The 18,279-nt window shown below is 34.4% G+C and overlaps 1 protein-coding gene and 1 pseudogene across 1 annotated transcript in view; one reads left to right on the top strand and one right to left on the bottom strand.

Moving 5' to 3' along the window:
- The window catches only part of Wdpcp (WD repeat containing planar cell polarity effector), a 316,117-nt gene that overhangs the window by 71,502 nt on the left and 226,336 nt on the right, over positions 1-18,279 (bottom strand). Inside the window, exon 13 of the mRNA XM_023720853.1 lies at positions 2,231-2,294. Within this exon, the coding sequence (XP_023576621.1) occupies positions 2,231-2,294 (64 nt within the window). The remainder of the gene's footprint in view (positions 1-2,230; positions 2,295-18,279) is intronic.
- On the top strand, positions 12,359-12,814 carry LOC101569758 (annotated as a pseudogene).

Genomic DNA, 18,279 nt, shown 5'->3' with positions numbered 1-18,279 from the left:
ATATAGATATATAGATATATATAGATATATAGATATATAGTCATGGTGATACCAAGATGGATTTCTGATGGGTATAGAGTTGGGTCACTGACAGTACACAATTGACTGAAGCAATCTGAAGTTGAAGATGTACTTTTCTAGCTACTGTAAACTTACAGAGAAAAATAGATTAGCCTGATTTTTAAGATGGTTTGAATATGCTAAAGAGAGCCACTGTGCATTAGCCCTAAGGATTTAAAAAAAATTTTTTAATAGAAATCCAATTCAAATTAATTGAAAAGACCATCAGTATCAAACTCAAATTGTCCCAGTAAGCCTATTTCAGGCAGTGATAGCTTACCTGCTTCTCATGTCTTGTGAAACTATGCTCAGTACCTGCTAGTAGGCATAGATAGGATAATCCTTGGGTGGAGAGTACTCAGAGCTGATGAAGAGACTCTGCCTTGTAACTGAGTGACATTATCTGGACATGTGAACACCTCCCCACTTCTCACTGCCCTCCAGGCTTAACCTTGCCCCCCTCTCCTTCAGAAGGGTAGCCTTTGTGAGCTTGTGGTCTCGTAGCCTCTGTATATTCTTGTCCTGTGAGGACCTTCCCTCACATGCAAACTGATCAATAAAATACAATACAATAAAATACAAATAAATTTGTATTTGTAAATTAACAAACAAACAACCCTCAACTTCTTATCTTGCCTAGAAAAAACACTAGGACTATATACAAAAAATAAAAAAATATAAAGAAAATTTACCTTTTTAGGGAAAGCAAGCCCCAGGAGTGAGAAAGCAGAGATAGCAGGAAAATTTAATGGGATCAGAAAATCTAAAATTGTTATAATTAAATTTTTGACATTATGATGACTGCATGTATAGAGTTTTGATGAAAATGAAACCCAGGGGCTGGGGAGATAGCTCAGTAGAATAAGCGCTTGCCTGGCAAGTACAAGGTCCTGAGTTCATACCCGGTACCCTCCCCCAACACACACACACACAAAAAGAAAATGAAACCCTGAAATATACTATGTCTGCTTGATGAGACATACCAAAATATAGATGACAAATAATAAAATGTTAATACTTTTGAAAGTAATTAGAAACATTTTTCATGCACCTGCCTGGCAAGTGCAAAGTCCTGAGTTGGATCCCCAACACTGCCTCCCCTAAAATTCATGATTAATGAAAGTAAAATTCAATTGAATGACAGAAACTTAGAATTTAAATATCAAACACAACCCAAAAACAAATGATCTAATGTGATGGATATTAAATAGCATTTAAAATAGGAGAGTTTAATTTAAATTACAAAATGTCTTCTTGATGTGAGAAGATTCAGGTCAAAGGGCCTTAAAACTTGCTTTCAAGAAGATTCTGCTCTGTTGTGTCTTTGATAATGGAGCACAATATGCTGGAAAACCAGGAATGGACATTTCCTTTGCTCTTCTGACCTTATTGTGCTAGAAGATCTAAAAGTAAGAACCTGTTTGATATAGGCACAAGGATCTATAAGGAACTGGTGGAAGAACTAGAATATATTTGAATTTTATAACCTGTTAAATTGCCATTGCTCTATGATTATTTTAAAAATATATATGATCACTCTAGCAGGCTAAAGCTGGAGGACCACAAGTTTCCTGCCTGGGAAAACTCGCAACTTCGTGAGACCTTGTTCCAAAATTAAAAATAAAATGTGTATGTAGGAGGGGGTTGGGATTCAGCTCAGTGTGAAGGCCCTATACTTAATCCCCAGTACCATAAAAAATATGTAAACTGTTAAAATATATGTGAAAACATTCATAATGTTACTTCTCACTAAAAACTAAGCAACAAAATGAGTATTATAAAGACCTATGGGACATGTTTGTCTTATGTTTTGGTTTCTGTATTTTACATTTTCAGAGAATGGATAAGAAAGACCCTTAAGCTTATTACATAGGAAGGTGTCATTCCTTCACATTAAGGTACATGAGGAGAAAAGTTCACAAATTATAAATTCTTAGAAAACACAAAAGATCCTTTGGGTCCAGCAAGGAAAATGTCAACAAGTCAAAAGATACTAGATGATTATTGACTAGTTTTGTGAAGGCAAAGCTGCAAGCCAAGATGGAATAATGTTTTCCCACCATGTGTCTAAGTGAACAAATGACATTAATCCCTTTTAATTGTCATAAAAGCTGACAACTTCCTTTGCCTAAGAACTGAAGACACAAAGTCATTTCTGGGAATGACTCACCATAAACAGATCTCGAGCATCAATGTCAACAGCTAAGAGAAATGCCTTTTCAAATCTCTGGTACCTATAAGGGAGAAAAGAAATGTATGTTATACAAGAAGAGAGAGGTATTTGTTTATTATATTTATTTACTATTGTTTTCATTCTTCTGATGGGAAAAATATTTTTAAAAAGGGATTTTGCCTGCTAGAATCTTCCATAAGTGAAATGCTACTGAATATATGAAGAGCAATAGTATAAAGCCTGTGGAGGTTATAATTCCCAAGCATACGCATACCTTCAAGTAGGTACTGCTTATATATATATATTTTTTTTTATCTTTTTTAATGTATTTGGTACAAGGTCTCACTATACAGCTTGGATTCATAGTGATCCTCCTGTTTTCAGCCTCCCCAGTGCTGGGATTACAGGTGTGCACCAGCATGTCCAGTCTTGGTGGCCTGCTCAGTGTGCCTGGGGAAGGGACTGGCACGGCATGTGGTGCTGGGGATTGAACCCCGGTCCCTGCATTTGCCTAAACAGGTGCTTGGTCCACTGAACTATCTCACCAACCCTAAAATGCTTTTCATAATTTTTACTTTATTTGTGTTTTATAAGAGAAAATTATGAGGATATAGAGAACATAGAATAAGAGCATGGAGTAATTACATCACTATATTTTGGGGTTCTAAGGTATAAGATGAAATATCAAATATTATAAAAATTACCTTGTATTTGTGAATTTTAAAAATTCCAGGTTATAAATGATTTTAATATTTTGAAAATATATTACCTTTCTAATGTTTCCCATAATCATATTCTTTTTCCTGAAATATAACTTTGCAAATACATAATTTAGTTAAAGCTTAACTTTAGGCTGAGATGTATTAATGTGCAGTATAAAGGAATTACCTCTGCATAAAACTTAAGATCTTGAGAGAAAAGCATGTCATAAACATATACTTAGCACAGGCTTTTGGGATGAAAACTTGTCTTTATTTTGTTTGAGTGCTAAAATTTATTTAGATATAAATGTCGGTTTCTCTGATCCAGGAACAAGCAATTATTCTCTGTCCCTTAATTTTTTACTGTAAAACTTGGTGGTAGTAAAACTAATGAATCTCAAGTAAAAAGTAGCAAGCTTTGAATATTGTTAATAGATTACTATATTCTATTAGTGAAATAAAATAAATATCAAATACACAAGGCTTACTTATATATGAGCTGTGAGATATAGGACTTGAAACACTTGGGGAATTTGCAAAAGCTTGATAACTAGTACCCCTGTTTCCTCCTTGCTCTTGTTATTAATTAATTAATTGTGAGGATTGGAACAGTCATAAAGCTTACTAGGCAAATGCCCTATTACTAAGTTACATCCTCACCCCTCCTATCTACTTGTATTAGTACAGTATTTTCCTGGATATTCGTAGCTATGGAAGTTCTGGAAGTAATTATGCTTATTTTTGTGAAGAAAGTTTCTTGTGACTGGAAGTTTATTAGTTTACTATACATTCAGTGAAGATGTAATGTATTGAGGAAGAAGTCAGTGAAACATTAAGTTATACTGATAGATCATCCATTTATTGCCAATATTGTTGGCCTATTCCTCTCCATTCTTTCAATAGTTAAGTATCCATCTTTAATTATTAAAATTTAAAGATTTCATTTTATGTACTCTTTGGTCACATCTAGTCCTATAAATCTTTTGCTTATATGTAATCATTCCTTGAAGCCCTCCCATTCCTTAGTTTTTCTTTATTTTTTGTTTCCCTGTTTCCTAGGAGATCTGTATCTACATCTGCATCTATCTATATTTTTATAGGGTTCTGCTTGTTCATCAGGCTGGACTTGAACTCATCATGTAGCCCAACTTGGCCTCAAACTAATGGCAACCTTCCTGCTCCAGTCTCCTGAGTGCTGAGATAATAGGCATTTACGAGTAATGCCTGTCTAGACTGTATCTTCTTATTTTTCTTTTAAAGAGAATACAAAAATAATATACAAGACATTAGAAACAATTCACAATTTTTTTAAAAAGGTGATAGTGTTTAGCAATGGTTGTTATACTGCATATTGTTATCTTCAACGTAGCTGCTCAGAAAAATCACGTATAAGCATGTAAAATTGCTTAAAATAAAAATTTTAAGCATTAACTGCTGCCTTCAAAGAAATGATAGAAATTAGTAGTATAATCATCTTAGCTGTCCTGTGTGTATACATACATGATCTTTTCCCCAATCCTTTTCTCCTTTTCCCCAATTGTTTATTCCTTTTACCATATCTATTACACCATTCAGATTTTATTTACTCTTTCAGGTTCTTACACTAAAGAGACAACATGATGTTTACACATGTGGGTCTGATTTATTTCACTTTTTATGTCCTGTATAATTTAATTTTTTTATTTCACTTTTGAGCATAGCCTCTAGTTGCATACATTTACTAAGAAAGCCACAAGTTTATCTTCTTTATAGCTGAGTAACAACACTCCATTAAAAATGAACATTTGAGATAAATACACACTTCTCAGAGGAAGAAATGCAAATGGCAAATAAATAATGAAAAAATGTTCAACAGCCCTGGTCATTTGAGAACTGTAAATTAAAACAACACTGAGATTCCATCTCACCCTAGAAAGAATGGGTATCATAAAGAAATCAACTAATAAATGATGGAGAGGCTGTGGGGAAAAGGAACTCTTCTCCACTGTTGGTGGGAGTGTAGACTGGTACAACTCTGTGGAATCAATGTGGAGATTTCTCAAAAAGCTAGGTTTAGAAGTCCCATTCCAGACAGCTATTCCCCTTCTGGGTATTTTTCCTGAGGAACTGAAACCATACCACAGTGATACATGTGCACCAATGTTTACAAAATACGTCATTGCTAAATCTTGGAGACAACCGAAATGCCCATCAACTGAGGAATGCATAAAAAGAATATGATATTTTTAGACTGCATCTTCTTTCTTTTTTATTTATTTATTTTTTGCAGTACTAGGGATCAAACTCAGACCTTGTGCTTGCCAGGCAGGCACTTATACTGGTAAGCTCTCTCTCTCCACCTAGACTGCATCTTCTTAATCTCCCTTTCTAGTTCATTTTTCTTTACATCCTCTTGAACTCGGTTTTTCTGTGGTCCTTTATATATTTCTATTCACTTCAATCTCTTCAATAACTTTAAATTATCATGGCACTCATAACCAGTTATATCAGCCAATCACAAACCTATACTTCTAGGATCCAATTTTCGCTTGTGCTCCAAACTATTTCCCAGCACCTCAAACTTAACCTCACATGCTCAGTTTACCATCATTCAGCAGCTATTCACAAGACAAGTTAACTTGGGAAGAGCAAAATTTAGTGAGATAATAAAGGATGTGATCACCATCCTAGAAGAAATGTAAGTGTTACAATAAAATGAAAAACTGGATGTGATATTTGGCAGTAAGGTGAATCTGAAATACCAAAAGGAATGCTCAACTAGATTATTTAGAAAATATACATTAAAGTATACCATAAGAATCTCTTAAAAGAAAGGAAATATGCAAGAGCACCTCAGTCAAAAAATAGAAATAAAAAAATCCAAATAAACTTGCTTGATAGAAACCAGAGTAAGGATGCCTTTAAGACAGCAAATAATGAACTAAGAGAAATTAGTAGTATAAATGAAATGAATATGCATATATATGAAAATAATTTTAATATAGGGGAATTGATAATTATTTAAACTTTTCCCAACATATATAATATATTAATATATATTAATTTATTAAGTAATATTAATTATTAATTAATTTCCAACATATATATAATAATTTCTTTTTAAATCCTCTTCCCTCCCCTTCCCCTATCCCTACTTTTATGAACAAATAAATCAAATCTTCTAAAATAAGTGGAGAACAATAGTTGTTACACTGTGTAATTATCTTTAAAGTAGATATTCTGAGGAGCATAAGATATAAACCAAAATGATTCTTATAAACAAGAAACAGATAACACACATCTTTCATTCCAACAAACCAAGATAAATTAAAAATGTGTACTATTATCTGTTTCTTGTTTGCAAGATAATCTCTTAATGATATCTAGTGTATTAACTATTGTTTTGGTTTGAAATTTTTATTTTTTATAAAATAATATGAAAAGAAAAAGAAAAAGACAAGAAATGAGGGGACATCACCCTCAGAAAACTATGACTTGAACAAGTCTCAAAGTAAAGGTGCTAAATTAAAACCAAGACTTCTGATTAAGCTGTGGGTTTAACTTTAGCAAAAACAAACAAAAATTAATGTCTGGATTAAGTGCCTTTTAACAGAGGATCCAATGGATTTGAAATTAAAATCAAACAGGTACAAATTCAAAGATCATAAACATAAACTAAACCACTATAACTCAAAATTAGAAAAAAATTTCGACCTCATGATTTCAGATATCTGAATTATTACAGATAACATAATTTATATGACACATTTAAAGAAATGAAGGATAGAATCATGAAAATAAGCATCTAATATAATGCAATAAAATTTAACAAATCATTTTTAAAAGAATAAATTTTTTAGAAATTAAAATATTTAATTTTTAAAAATATTTAATTATTAACGTTAAATAACTTCACATAATTCAATTACTTATCCAAAAGTACATTAAATGATGCATAAAATGTATACAAAATGTTTCCGAGATAGAGAAAGGTTAAAAGTATAAAGAATGATTAAGTAATAACATAAAAATGCCCCATGTGTCTACAAGGAAATAAGTTAATGGCCAATATTCAGATCTGATAAATAATATTCATTAACAGATCTGTGAGGAACAAAATGCTTAGCAGGCTAAATAAAAATTTCATATCTTCCCCAAAATAAGACCAGTCTTACACTAATTTTTTTCTCCAAAAGAAATAATAGGGCTTAGTTTCAAGGGGCATCTCATTTTTCATGTACAACAACCTACACAGTGGTCCCTCACTTATCATGGAGGTTATATTCCAGACACTCCTGTGATAAGTAAAAATGACTGAAGTAGCGGTGTTATATTTATTTTAGTATTTATATGTATTTTAAGGGTTTATAAACCCTTCCTACACTCTTATAAGCCTTTCCCACTTTTAGAAACACTCCTGATATTTTAAACCATTTATAAACTTGTAAACTATGTAATCTTAACAACGTATGTATACTATACAGTACTGCAAAATCCTGCAATATAGTGAAAAATCTACGATAGTTTAGATAAATATTTTTTGAAAACACACAAAACAGTCTGCGAAAGTAAAATTGCAGAATAGTGAAGATTACTGTATTTGTTGATTTATAATAATCTATATCTATTCTTGTATAAAAAAATTATTCAAATACAATCATGTCATCTTTTCTGGAACATCATAATTTTTCAAACCCCATGTCTAAGGTGCCTCCTTGAGTATTTACAAATACTTCATGATTTATATCATCAATTACTTTAAGTATTAATGTCAATTTTATTTATATTTAATTATATATTAGTATTATTATAATTCAGTATGTCTATCATATGTTGTGATGGATGTACTAAAATGTGTCTGTCCAGCTGGTCTTAACTGGGGCTTATTTTAGGGATAGTGCTTATATTATAAACATTCTGAAAAAGACTGCTAGAGTTTACTTTCCAATTTGACCTTAATGGTATATACCTACATATATTTGTGATGCAAATGCAGAACTCACCAAATAAAATGATCTTGAAAGCTGTCCGAGAAAAGACAGATGACTTATAAAAAAACTGCAGATAAACATCAGACTTCTCAGTTGCAACAATGACAAAAGACAGCAAATAACAAGCATGTAACAGTGGAACACTTTTGTTATGCTGCTATAATAAGAAAAATATACACAGTTTGAGACATAAAAACTGAGAACATGTAACAGTTTATCAATAAAGGTACATTTACAGAACATATGTAAATGGGATTGAAACTTATATTGAATGTTTAAATTTAAGAATTTTTTTTACAGCATCATTGCCATCAGTCCTCGCAGAATATACCCCATCACCTTGAAAACACATATACTTTCATTTTTACCACTTTCAGAAGAGTTTTAGAAATCCTCTCTTGTATCTTTACAACATGTAATCAAAATACAGTAAATCCTGCTACTAAATGCCAGCTGTTGAAAAAGCAGGCTCATAAACATTTCACTGTGCATCTTCATCCACCTTACCAATTAGATCTAGCACTGCAGACTTCTGGATCATACCCAGAGTCAAAATGACCACAAGAAGTAAGTATTTTGAATCCTTTTACAAAATTAAGGCTGCTACAACATTGTAACTGAGGACAATAGAGAGGACCTCCAGAACTGCTTCCAAAAGAGCAAGATTGATAGGACAGATGGCCATGGGAAGTTGAAAAAGGAGGATGCTGTGAGTTCGAGATCAGCCTGAGATACATATGAGTTTAAAGCCAGCCTGAACTACACAGCTAAAGCCTGTCTCAAAACAAAAAAGGCAGCGGAAGGATAAATGTGATCAAAGTGAGGAGTACTAGGGGGGTGGTAAATGGTGAGTTGTCTTCTACTGTAATAATTTAAGAAAAAAGTTAAAATATTAACCATATTTTATATTAAAATCTTTTTTATTGATAGTTTGTTTTCCATCACTTTTTCAAAATAATTTTATTGATAAGTAGCAATGAGACAGTTTCAAAACTGATGAGTATGACATTTTCAATAATTAATACATTGCACATTGTTGTCTTAGTGGTTATTCATAGTACAAGATGCAGACATGATCTCCTGTCCACAAACACTATTAGTATAAATCTTTCTGTTCACTGAATTAAGAGAAAGTAGTTTTATATCTATCCTATTTTGAATATACAGATACAAAAGTCTTTCATTTGTATCCCCCTTTTTGTTTAGTTTTGTCAGAGATGGGTATTCCATTGTCATTTAAATATTGTAGATGTATGAATTCAGCAAAATATTCCAATATAGTTCAGTAGTCCATAACAGTAGTGGGTTATCCAAAGAATTGGCAATGTCTGAAGTTGTTGACTTGAGCCTTTTACAGCTCAGCCTATTAATATGACTTCACTTTTTATTATACTTCGTTTTTATATTTTTCTGCTGGATGGTTAAGACCAAAATAAAGCAAGACCTATATAACAAGAAATGTAACTTTTGTATCTGACAAGGTCAGTCAAATCCCCTCAGGATTTACCCTGAAACCCTGAACCGCAGTTTGTAGATCCTTTGTATCAGCCATGTGGATGAGTCATGGCCCTTGCTTGACCAGTTTGCTCTCTGTGAAAGCCTGAGAGAATGTTTTCTCTCCATGTGACTCTTCTTGGGCACACTCTACATCATCTAACACTTTCCTCTCTAGCCCCATAATTTCCTTGATCAGAAAATTTTGGACACAACTGAGTTACACGATGTTACAGTACAGGTTCTCCTATGTCCTGAGTCCTCACTGACCTTGAAAGGCTAGGGCCAAAATGTTGGCTGTTCTTGCAGTCCTTCTTTTTCTCTAATTTTGCAAACTCAAGTAGTTAACCCTCCAGAAAAGAAGCTTATTATTATTACCCTACAACATAGGCAGTTGAGTTTAACCTATTTGTCTGAATATCAAATATCTTAGACACAACATTAACCATATTTTTTGATCCCATCCTCTATCACAAGAAAATAAACTCAAAGTTTATGAAACAAAAAGGATTTAAAAAAACTATAAAAATCAGAGAAACATATAGAAAAATGTTCTAATATATTTAGGTTAGAAAATACTGATTAGTATGTATACCTGGGGGAGTTAAAGGGCTAAGATCTTTGTTTTTTATAATGCTGAAAATTTAATGTTTCAGTTTGGAAACCATACAAAGTGAAATTTCAGTGGTGACAGTGAAAACAGTATATAAGTTGGTGAAATAGCAGAGGTAGCATGGGTTTGATTTCTTTTTATTTATTTATTTAGTTTTTATTCTAAGTCTCATAATGCAGTTTAGGCTGGCCTTGAATTCACTGTGTAAGCCATGCTATCCTCAAACTTACCACTTCTCATGTCTCAGCCTCTCAAATGCTGGGATTATAGGCATGTGCCACAACACCTGGTTATGGGATAAAGTTGAGAGTGAGAGAAGAAAATGAGGAAAAAAATTAAGTAATATGTAAAAGCATCAAGAAAAGAAAGAAATCACAGGAACATGAATAACTTAAATAGCAGAAACAGCTCAATATAAAAAAATCATGCAAATTGACTAAATGCCCCAATTTAAAGATACATTATTAGATTGGAAAGTATAATACAGAAATGCATTATTTATGATATATGTAGATAAGCAATACATCCTAATAGAATCCTAAGAGAAATTTTAAATACTCAAAAATAAATGCCAATGTTTTACAGAAAATTTGCACAAATAAGGAATTAGAAGGGAATTCTAAGCCTTAACAGTTACATTACAGAAAAAAGTTTGAAAATTGAGATATATAGGAATAAAAGAAAAAACTGAGCTACAGCCTCAATGTGGCTACTAGGCATGACAATACTTGGAGCCAGAAGGACAGCCTTGTCTCCTAGAGCTCCTGTGATATTTCAAGTCTTGGACTCTCCCCCTCTCAATGGTGATAGCAAGTAGTAGTATCCTGGAAACCCCAACCCCAAATTAGAAGATGATTTGGCAGGTATAAAAATTTATTCACTGAATTCATAGAAGAAAAATGTCCAAATATATAGAGATAATTCAATATTTAAAATAAAAGAGGTATACAGAATATCAAATAGCCCCAGGAAAACACATCTCTACAACACATAATCAAAATATCAGAATTCCAACAAAATGAGAGTATACCAAAAGTGGTTAAGACAAAAATGGCAAATAATCTGTAAAAGCTAGTCTATTAAAACAACGGCAGATTTCTCAACACAAACTTTAAATTTCAGGAGTGCCTGGAGTCAAACTTCTTTAACTATGTAAATAAATGAAATGGTGATCTGACTTTTTGTTTTCGTATTTTTTAGAGACAGGGTCTTGCTATGTACATTAGGTTGGCCTCAAACTCATGGTAATATACTTGCCTCCATGTCCCAGGTGGTGGTATAAAAGTTATGTGCCATCATTGCTAGTGAACACTGACCTCTATATCTTATAAAATTATCCATCAAAATTCATACAGAAATGGACATTCCAGGATAAAGAAATCCTAAAGAAATGTGTGACCACTAAATTAGCATCTCAAAAAACACTTAACAGAATACTAGACAGAAAAGAGTCTAAAAGTACCAGATAGCCTAAAGCCTAAAGGAAACTAACTATACATCTAGCTGAGACAATAGTTAAAAGACAAAAAAAGAATAAATGACTCAACACTTAAAAAATAATGTCAATACATGACCCAGTAAATACCTTACAATAATTTACTGTCAAAGGTTTCATATCTCTGTTATGGTTTGTGCCTGAATGTCCCCCCAAAGCCTCCTGGTCATGGGTGTCAGGCTTTTCAGAGGTGGCTGAATCTAGAGATTGTGACTGGTTCATTTCTAATGCTGGAATTGGGTATGTGAGTGCTACACCTGCCCTAGGGTGCATACCCTGCACACAACATAAGGGAAGAAAAGAGGCTCACTCCTCCCTTTGCACTTATGGCTTTTGGTGTCTTCCACTACCATGAATATTTGCCCCTCAGCCATATTACCCTGCCTTAGAGTCAGCTGATAATGGACTAAAATCTCTACAAATTGTGAGCTTAGTAAATCTTTCCTTCCTTAACTTTGAATGTTGGGTATTTTGTCCCAGTAATAACAGAAAAGTAACTCCCTAATCACAAGACAAGGTCTAGCAGATTAGAACAATAAACAAAATACAATCATATATTAAATCCAAGAGATACACTTTGTACAAAAGAATGCACAAAGACAGAAAAATACATAAGTAGAAAGGATACTCCAGGTAATAAGTGCCCCAAAAGAAGCAGGAATAGCTATCTAATTCTCAGACATAGCAGATGTAAAGCCAAAACTGATCAGAAGAAACAAAGATGGTCACTATGTATTAATAAAAAGAACTGAACAGGAAGAATTAACAATTATAAATATATATAAACTGGGTAAGTGATGGCAATAGCCACTGGAGGGCAGAGGAGCTGGGGTGGCCAGTCCCGTCCTCGCCATGAGGCTGCAATAGGGGCCAGTGTCCGGGAAGGTGTGTATTCAGTAAGACTACAGCAGTGGCACACGCTGCCAGTTCCACACCAAGTTCCCCGTGGAGCTGGAGAACCGACTGATAGGCAGCAGTTTGAAGAAACTGTACAGACTCTAAGTAACCTTTATGCAGAAGCAGAAAAGCTGGGGGCCTAGTCCTATCTAAAAGGCTGTCTGGCATGTTTAACAGCATACATCATCTACTTAATGTATGGAAACTCATTATGAGAAGGTTCTGAAGAAAGTTTCCAAGTATATTCAAGAACAGAATGAGAAGATATATGCTCCCCAAGGCCTCCTTCTAACAGATCCCATTGAGAAAGGACTTCGAGTTATTGAAATTACCATTTATGAAGACAGAGGCATGAGCAGTGGAAGATAAGCCATTGATTTAAATATCCCACCTCCTGCTGGGACCCTCATCTGTCCACTGCCTGATTACAGGGTGTCCCTACCTCACTTCCAAGCATCATTCCTTTGTATCTGCTGCCAGAGCCATGGTGCATTTACTCCAAGGACTAACTTTTAAAATTCCATCCCACCCCAGAGGTCACGCCTGGGGTGACCTCTAGTCGCTCAGCATCCACTTTGTGTCTCTAAATTGTGTAGGACTCTAATCTTTTGATGAATTTCTGAGAAAACACAATGAAGCACTTCATTTTTTAAATTCAGAGCCATTTAGTACAATATGCATTTGGTCACCCAGTATAGTTTTATTTCTTCTTTGCCACCCGTACCACTTTATTTCTTTCACTGTATTTTCCAGGTGGCTCTTGACTTCAACATGTCCTGGCTTAAGTGTTCAAATTGATGGATTCAATACAGAATTCTACCAGAACTTCAGGGGTAATTTAATACCAATGTATCTCAAAGTCTTCCATGAAATTGAAATGGAAAGAATACTGTCAAATTCATTTCTGGAAGGTGGCATCAACCTGGTATCAAACCCAGACAATGACAAAACAAAAAAATCTATAGGACCATTTCTTTAATGAATATAGATGTAAAACTCCTCAACAAGATACTATGAAACAAATCATTAAAAGAATTGCACATTTTATTTTTGTATTTTAGGGAAGGGTCTACAGGGTGTTCAGGGTCTCACTACTAGATCAGACTCATAGTGTTCCTCCTGTTTTCAGCCTCCCAGGAGCTGGGATTACAGGAGCATGACACCATGCCCAGTGTCAATTGCTGTCTCAGCGCACCCCAGGCGTGGGGCTGGCATGGCAGGCCTGGATAGTACATTTTCATGGACTCTAATTTTCTGTTAAATACCTCATTCATGTTTGGTTTCCTTCTGTTTATTAGCTAAGTTAGTTTTATATTAGGGTCTTCTGTAAGCTGCCTGATTAATTTATTACACTCAATATCTGATTAATTATATGTGAACCTGCTAAGCACTTTACTGATATTTTTTAATCTCCAGTTACCCTTTCAAATAATTTGTATGGCTTTTCTCCTTCAAGATGAGCTATGAGTTGTCTTTTATTTGCTGTACTATTCTTAAATGTATATTTTCGTAATGAGTTTTTCCTTTTATCAGTATATTTTTGTTTACCTAATAATGACTTTTACTTACCTCTACTGTTTGATATTTGGTACAGGGTCTCACTATGCAGCTCAGACTTGTAGTGATCCTCCTGTTTTAGCCTCCCCAGCACTGGGATTATAGGCGTGTGCTACAATACCCAGTCTTAGTGCCAGCATTGTGCATCCCAGGTAAGATTAGCACAGCATGCGGTGCCAGGGATCGAACCTGGTCCTTGTGCTTGCTAGGCAAGTGCTTAGATCGCTAAGCTATCACTGCAGCTCCTTTGTTTGATTTTTGGGTAGCCAGAACAGGTCTTGTTATGGGCTATTATTTACATATAATATACAGTAATATCTCAGTTAGTGAATGCTTCTCTTCACGAATAATTTGGTTCATGGATGAAAGAATTTGGGAAAATTTTCTTTCTATCCCCAAACTCGCTGTCAGAAGACAAACATGACAGTGGCCATCTTCTTCACATGAACATGAACATGGCATCTTCCCCAGAATCATGGAGCTAATTAAGTTCATAAACCAAACTCCCAGTGTATTTTTTTTTATCACTTTCAACATATTTGTATTTTTCAATCTAAGGTAGGCTTTTTCTAGACAATATACAGTTAGATCATGCTTTTAAGATCCAGTTTCTCTTTTAAATAATAAATTTAATCCATTTACATTTAAAGTTATTACTGATAAGGAAATTAGTGGTTATCATTTTCTAATTGTTTCAATTTTTTTTTTATTTTTTATTTTTTGTATTTAGGACAGGGTATACAGGGTCTCACTGTGTGGATAGGACTCAAGTGATCCTCCTGTTTACAGCCTCCCAAATGCTGGGATTACAGGTGCATGTCACCATGCCCAGTCTCAATTGCCCTCTCAGTGCAAACTGGGGCTGGGCTGGCAAGGCAACCCAGGAATCAAACTCCAGCATTTGGGAGGCTGAAAAAAGAAGAATCATTATGAGTCTGATTTACATAGTGAAACCCTGTAGATCCTATACTAAATTATAGAAAAAAAAATGAAAGAAAAGAACAAAGACAGAAAAAAGAAAAAGAAACAGATACATAAATAACAGGCAATGAGAGAGAGACCCTCATAAAAATCAGGCCAACAAAAAAGCCTACAAATTGATGGATTCAGTAAAGAATTCTACCAGTAATCCCAGGTCTTGGGAGGCTGTAAATAGGTGGATCAGTACGAGTCTGACTTAGTAGTGAGACCCTGAACATGCTGTAGACCCTCCCACCTCAAAAAAATAAATAAATAAAAAGAACATAAGGAAAAAGTGGTAAGTGAAAAACTAAAAGAAGGAAAAAGGCAGAAAAAAGCCCCTCTGACCCCAAAAAGGTGATGAGGGGATGATATAAATAATTGTAAAAATAGAAAAATTAAGAGAACACTGAATCAAAGAAAAAAATTGTTTTTTTTAGATTTTTGAAAGAGTACAAATCAGAATTAAAACAGAAAAAAATTACAAAGTGATACAGATTTTTACATAACGAAGTAATATGAATTTCACAGTATTTGTTATAATGTTGTCTTTCAACCAGTTATTCATATTACCAGATATATGAATATTAAATTGAAAGAAAAAAGAAATATATCAGAAATTAAGAGAAAAAGTATAAACAACTGAAAAAAGGAGATGAAACAAATTAAAGCATTAACTGTTTCTTTCCATAAACCAGCACTAATACACAGTACAACTGTTGAAAGCATCCTGCTTATATACACAGATATCTTTCCCCCACTCCCTCTCCTCTCCTTCACTCAGTAACTCTTTCCTTTTGAATAAGTTCATAATTTTCTCAGTGTGTACTGTACCCTACAGATTCCATTTTTCTCTTTCAGGTTCTCACATTAAAGAGGCAATACAGGGCTGATGAGATGGCTCAGTGGTCTAAAGCACCTACTTAGAACAAGCTTAGCAAAAAAGCACAGGGACCGTGGTTCAATCCCCCAGCACCACATGCCAGCCAGCCCCAACCCCTGGTGGGCTGAGCTGGCCACACACACACACACACACACACACACAACTAAATTAAAAAAAAAAATTAAAAAAAAGAGGCAATACAATGTTTGCAAATGCAGGTCTGATTTATTTCACTTAAGAGTATGTGCTCTACTTGCACCCATTTACCAAAAACGACTCAAATTTATCCTGTTTTATAGCTGAACAATACTCCACTGTGTAAAAATGCATCTTCCTAATCCATTCTTCAGTTGATGGGCATCTGAGCTGTTTCCAGGATTTAGCTATGACAAATTACACTGCTATAAACATTGGTGCACATATATTGCTGTGCTATGAAGTTTTTAGTTCTTCTGGAAAAATACCCAGGAGGGGAATAGCTAGATGAATTAGATCTCCAATCCTCGCTTTTGAAGGAATCTCCACAATGATTTCCACAGTGGTTGTACCAGTCTGCACTCTACCAAAAGTGAAGAAGTATTCCTTTTTCTCCACAGCCTCTTTGGCATTTGTTATTGGCTGACTTCTTGATCTTAGCCATTCTTTACGGAAAGAGATGGGATCTCAGTATTGTTTTAATTTGCATTTCTTGAATGACCAATGATGTTTAACATTTTTTCATATATTTACTTGCTATTTGTATTTCTTCTTCTGAGGAGTGTATATTTATCTCAGATGCCCAATTTTGAATTGGGTCTTTGAATTTGGAGGGCCTGATTTTTAAAAATTCTTTCTATGTTCTAAATAGAAGGCCTCTTTTTTTTCTCAGGGACAGACAGCTATAATTTTTCCCAGTTTGTTGGTTTTCTTTTTACTCTTATTGGAGATTCGCTTTGAAGTGCAGAAACTTTTCAACAAGATGAGATCCTAGTTGTTGATTCTTTGAAGTTTTTGCCATGCAGTTTGTTTTCTTTTCATGAACTCTCTACCTACCCATCTTTAAGATTTCTACCTACATTTTCCTCCAGAAGATTTAGTGCTTTTACTTTAATATGTAAAGATTTGATCCATTTTGACTGTAGCATTATGCACGGTGATAGGCTTAGGTCTAGTTTTAGCCTTTGGCATGTGGAAAGTCAGTTTTTCTAGCAACATTTATTAAAGAGGCTATCTTTCCTCCAGAGAGCATGTTTGACTCCTTTATCAAAGATAAGTGGCAGGGCTAGCCAAATAGCTCAGCGGATTAAAGCACCTGCAAGCAGGCACAAGGGCTGGTGGTTTGATCCCCTGGCCTGCCGTGCTGGCCCCACCCCTGGGGCGCACTGAGATGGCAATTGAGACTGAGCATGGTGGTGTGCACCTGTAAATAGGGAGCTGTAAATAGGTAGATCATTACGAGTCCAATCTAGTAGTGAGACTCTGTAGATCCTTCCCTAACAAATACAAAAGAAAAAGAAAACCATAAAGATAAATGGCTGAGTATGTTTACAGTTGTGCCTGCACTTTCTAATCTGTTCCACTGCTCCTCACATCTGTCTCTATGCCAATACCATGATGATTTTATCACAGTAGCTTTATAGTATAATTCAGGTCAGGGATTTTGATAGCTCCTGCCTTTCTTTTATTTCCTAGGACTGCTTTTGATATTCTGGGTCTCCTTATGGTCAAGTGAATTTGAGGAAAGTTTTCTCTAGATCTGTGAGGTATACTAATGCTATTTTAATTGGGATTGCAATGAACATGTATAACAGTTTTGGGAGTATGGTCATTTTCACATCATTGGTCCTTCCTATCCAGGAGCATGGAATATTTTTTCATTTTCTCAAATCCTCTTCAATCTTTTTTTTCAGAGTACCATACTTTTCACTGTATAAATATTTTACATCCTTTGTGAGATTGATTCCTAAATTAATTCCTAATCAATTGATTCCTAAAATTATTTCAATTTTTTCGATGTTATTGTGAAAGGCATGTTTTCCCTAATTTCTGTGTGTTCATTCTTTGTGTACAAAAATGCTACTGAGCTTTGGGTGTTGACTTTGTATCCTGTCATATTGCTGAATTTGGAGATTAAATCTACAAGGTTGTTGGTGGAGTATTTAGAGGTCCTCTGTAGAGTATCATGTCATCTGCAAATAATGATAATTTTACTTCTTTTCCAATCCTAATTCCTTTTATTTTTCTCTTATCTAACTGCTCTAGCTAGTGTTTCCAAAACTATATTGAACAGGAGTGGAAATAGTGGACATCCTTGTCTCACTTTTTATTTTAAGGTGAAGGAATTCAGTTTTTGCCCATTTAGTATGATGTTGGCTGTTGGTTGCTCATAGATGGCTTTTATCAGGTTGAGATATAGATCATCTATTTCAATTCTCTGTAGGGTTTTTATCATGAATAGACTCTTGGGGGGCTGGAGAGATGGCTCAGTAAAATAAGG

Source organism: Octodon degus, unplaced genomic scaffold, assembly GCF_000260255.1.
Source record: "Octodon degus isolate 3935 unplaced genomic scaffold, OctDeg1.0 scaffold00078, whole genome shotgun sequence".
Taxonomy (NCBI): domain Eukaryota; kingdom Metazoa; phylum Chordata; class Mammalia; order Rodentia; family Octodontidae; genus Octodon; species Octodon degus.
The sequence above is the reverse complement of the archived record's forward strand: the minus strand, read 5'-3'. Positions and strand labels throughout refer to the sequence as shown.